Source organism: Zeus faber, assembly GCF_960531495.2.
Source record: "Zeus faber genome assembly, chromosome: 8".
NCBI lineage: Eukaryota > Metazoa > Chordata > Actinopteri > Zeiformes > Zeidae > Zeus > Zeus faber.
In genome coordinates, this window is record NC_137195.1 from 8,964,504 (window position 1) to 8,966,508 (window position 2,005).

Sequence of the window (2,005 nt, forward strand, 5' to 3'; positions counted from 1 at the left end):
CAAAACAAGTCAGGTTACTTGGGAAACACGCGCGGTCCGTGGGAGGGGAATGATGCGCGCACATGACGGAACCACGCTTCTATTTATAGAGACCGGGTGAGGGGGGCTGGAAGTCTCTCCGACGGGACGCGGCGTCTGGGGTTTGTCCATCCTCCGATCTGTGACGGACGGACCACACCGGGAACACCACCAGCACCAGCAGCAGCACCACCACCACCAGCAGCAGCCGCGTCCCCCCTACAGGAACACGATGCGAGCGGGAGAGACGCGCCCGGTGCCATGCTGAACCTCTCCCCGACCCTCCTGCTGGCCCTCAGCACGGCGGCCGGACTATTGCAGCGCTGCCGCGGCTGGAGCGACGAGGACCTACTCCTGCCGCCCGTCAACTCCACCAACAGGTTCCTTGCGAACCTGGAGGTGGACGTGCGCTACTCCAAGAGGTCCGTTGAGGAGAGCGACGCCCCGGCGGTGGCGGCGGCGGCGGCGGCGGACTCCCCGCAGAGCCTCTCCCAGTGCAACGTCAGCGTGCAGCGGCTGCTCCCCACCTCGCTGGTGGCCCGCTGGGACCCCAACTTCGGCTTCCAGTGCGATGTCCTGGTCTACACCACCAACAACCACGGCCGGGCGTTCTTCTCCGCCTCCTTCAACCGAGCCGTGTCGCCCGTGGTCATCGAGCACCTGGGAGTCACCGGGGGTCAGCAGGAGCTGAGGCTGTGCGTGGGCTGCGGGCTCTCCCGGTACCGGAGGTTCGGCCAGGGCCCGGCCAGGGCCAGGGGCCACCAGCAAGCGGGGGACTCCGTCCACTTCTGCTGCGTGGATTTCAGCCTGGACGAACTCAAGGGGGATAAAAGTTGGCGGCTCAACCGCAAGCCCATCGAGTCCACGCTGGTGGCGTGCTTCATGACTCTGGTGATCATCGTGTGGAGTGTTGCTGCGCTCATATGGCCGGTGCCCATCATTGCAGGGTTCCTGCCCAACGGGATGGAGCAGAGACGACCGAGATAATCGAAATATTCTTTTTTTTTTTTCCAGAGAAAAACGCCCGTGCTGCCTATACTGTTTGTAGCCATCCTGTCTGGAGGGAGGACGTGCAGGTTTGGAAAAAAAACGTTTTTGGATTAAAATGGTTCAGGTTAGGATGTTATTTTACCCGCACTGACACTGACTGAAATTGGGTTTACTTTGAAAATTTTTTAATTTTGCTATACGTTGCTATTGCGATATATGTTTTTTCGGGTTTCACAACTTCAAATGTGCATCTTAATCTATAAATTTCAAGTTGGGAACACTTAAGAAATATAGATCTTACAAATGTAAGCATTTTTTTAAAAGTTGATTTTTTTTTTTCAGTGCAATAGACATTTGCGATTTGATGGCGGGGTTCCCAAACTAGGGTTCGCGCACGCCATAGGTGGTCTGTGAAGAAATTGCAGGGGGTATGCAACTTTTTTTTTTTTCTATATTTTTTTACATTTTCAAGTATATTTATCAAAATGACTAACGGTGGTGAGGTTTTGTGTTGTGAAAGTTGCACATCGTCAGCAAGGTTTAAGACAATTCAAGTGTTAAATCACACTGCAGGTTTTGGGGGAGCTTTTTGAGGGTGGGGCGTCCCCAGCCAGAGCTCAGTCTGCCAAGGGAACCTTGCCATGAAAAAGTTTGGGAACCCCAGGTTTAAGTCACCTACTGTATCATATAATTGAGCCCATTGTTTATTTCCAACCAGTAGGATGAACACAAATGTTTTGGTTTTTTTGCATATCCATGTAGGCCTTTTGTATAGGCAAGGCCAGCGTAATTGTGCTAACCTTTTTCTTAAAACTGTGTTTGTATAGTTTTTAATATTTTTAGATTATTTTGCCTTATCCTATATGTAGGACTTTTACATAGAAATTGTAACTTGAAAGTGTGCCGTAAAATGCAGAATATGTAGTTAAATCTAGAAGAAATGTAAGGTTTTTAAATATATTCTCTAAATTAAATGTTTTTGGCTCAGAAAACACAA

General features: G+C 50.6%; 1 protein-coding gene across 1 annotated transcript; it reads left to right on the top strand.

Annotated features, from left to right (window-relative positions):
* Positions 1-279: 279 nt before the first annotated feature.
* Positions 280-1,005, top strand: tmem158 (transmembrane protein 158; the record flags this gene model as incomplete). The annotated part of the gene is made up of 1 exon (XM_080005053.1): positions 280-1,005. The coding sequence occupies one exon, from the start codon at positions 280-282 to the stop codon at positions 1,003-1,005; it is 726 nt and encodes a 241-aa protein (XP_079861179.1).
* Between the last annotated feature and the right edge of the window lie 1,000 nt (positions 1,006-2,005).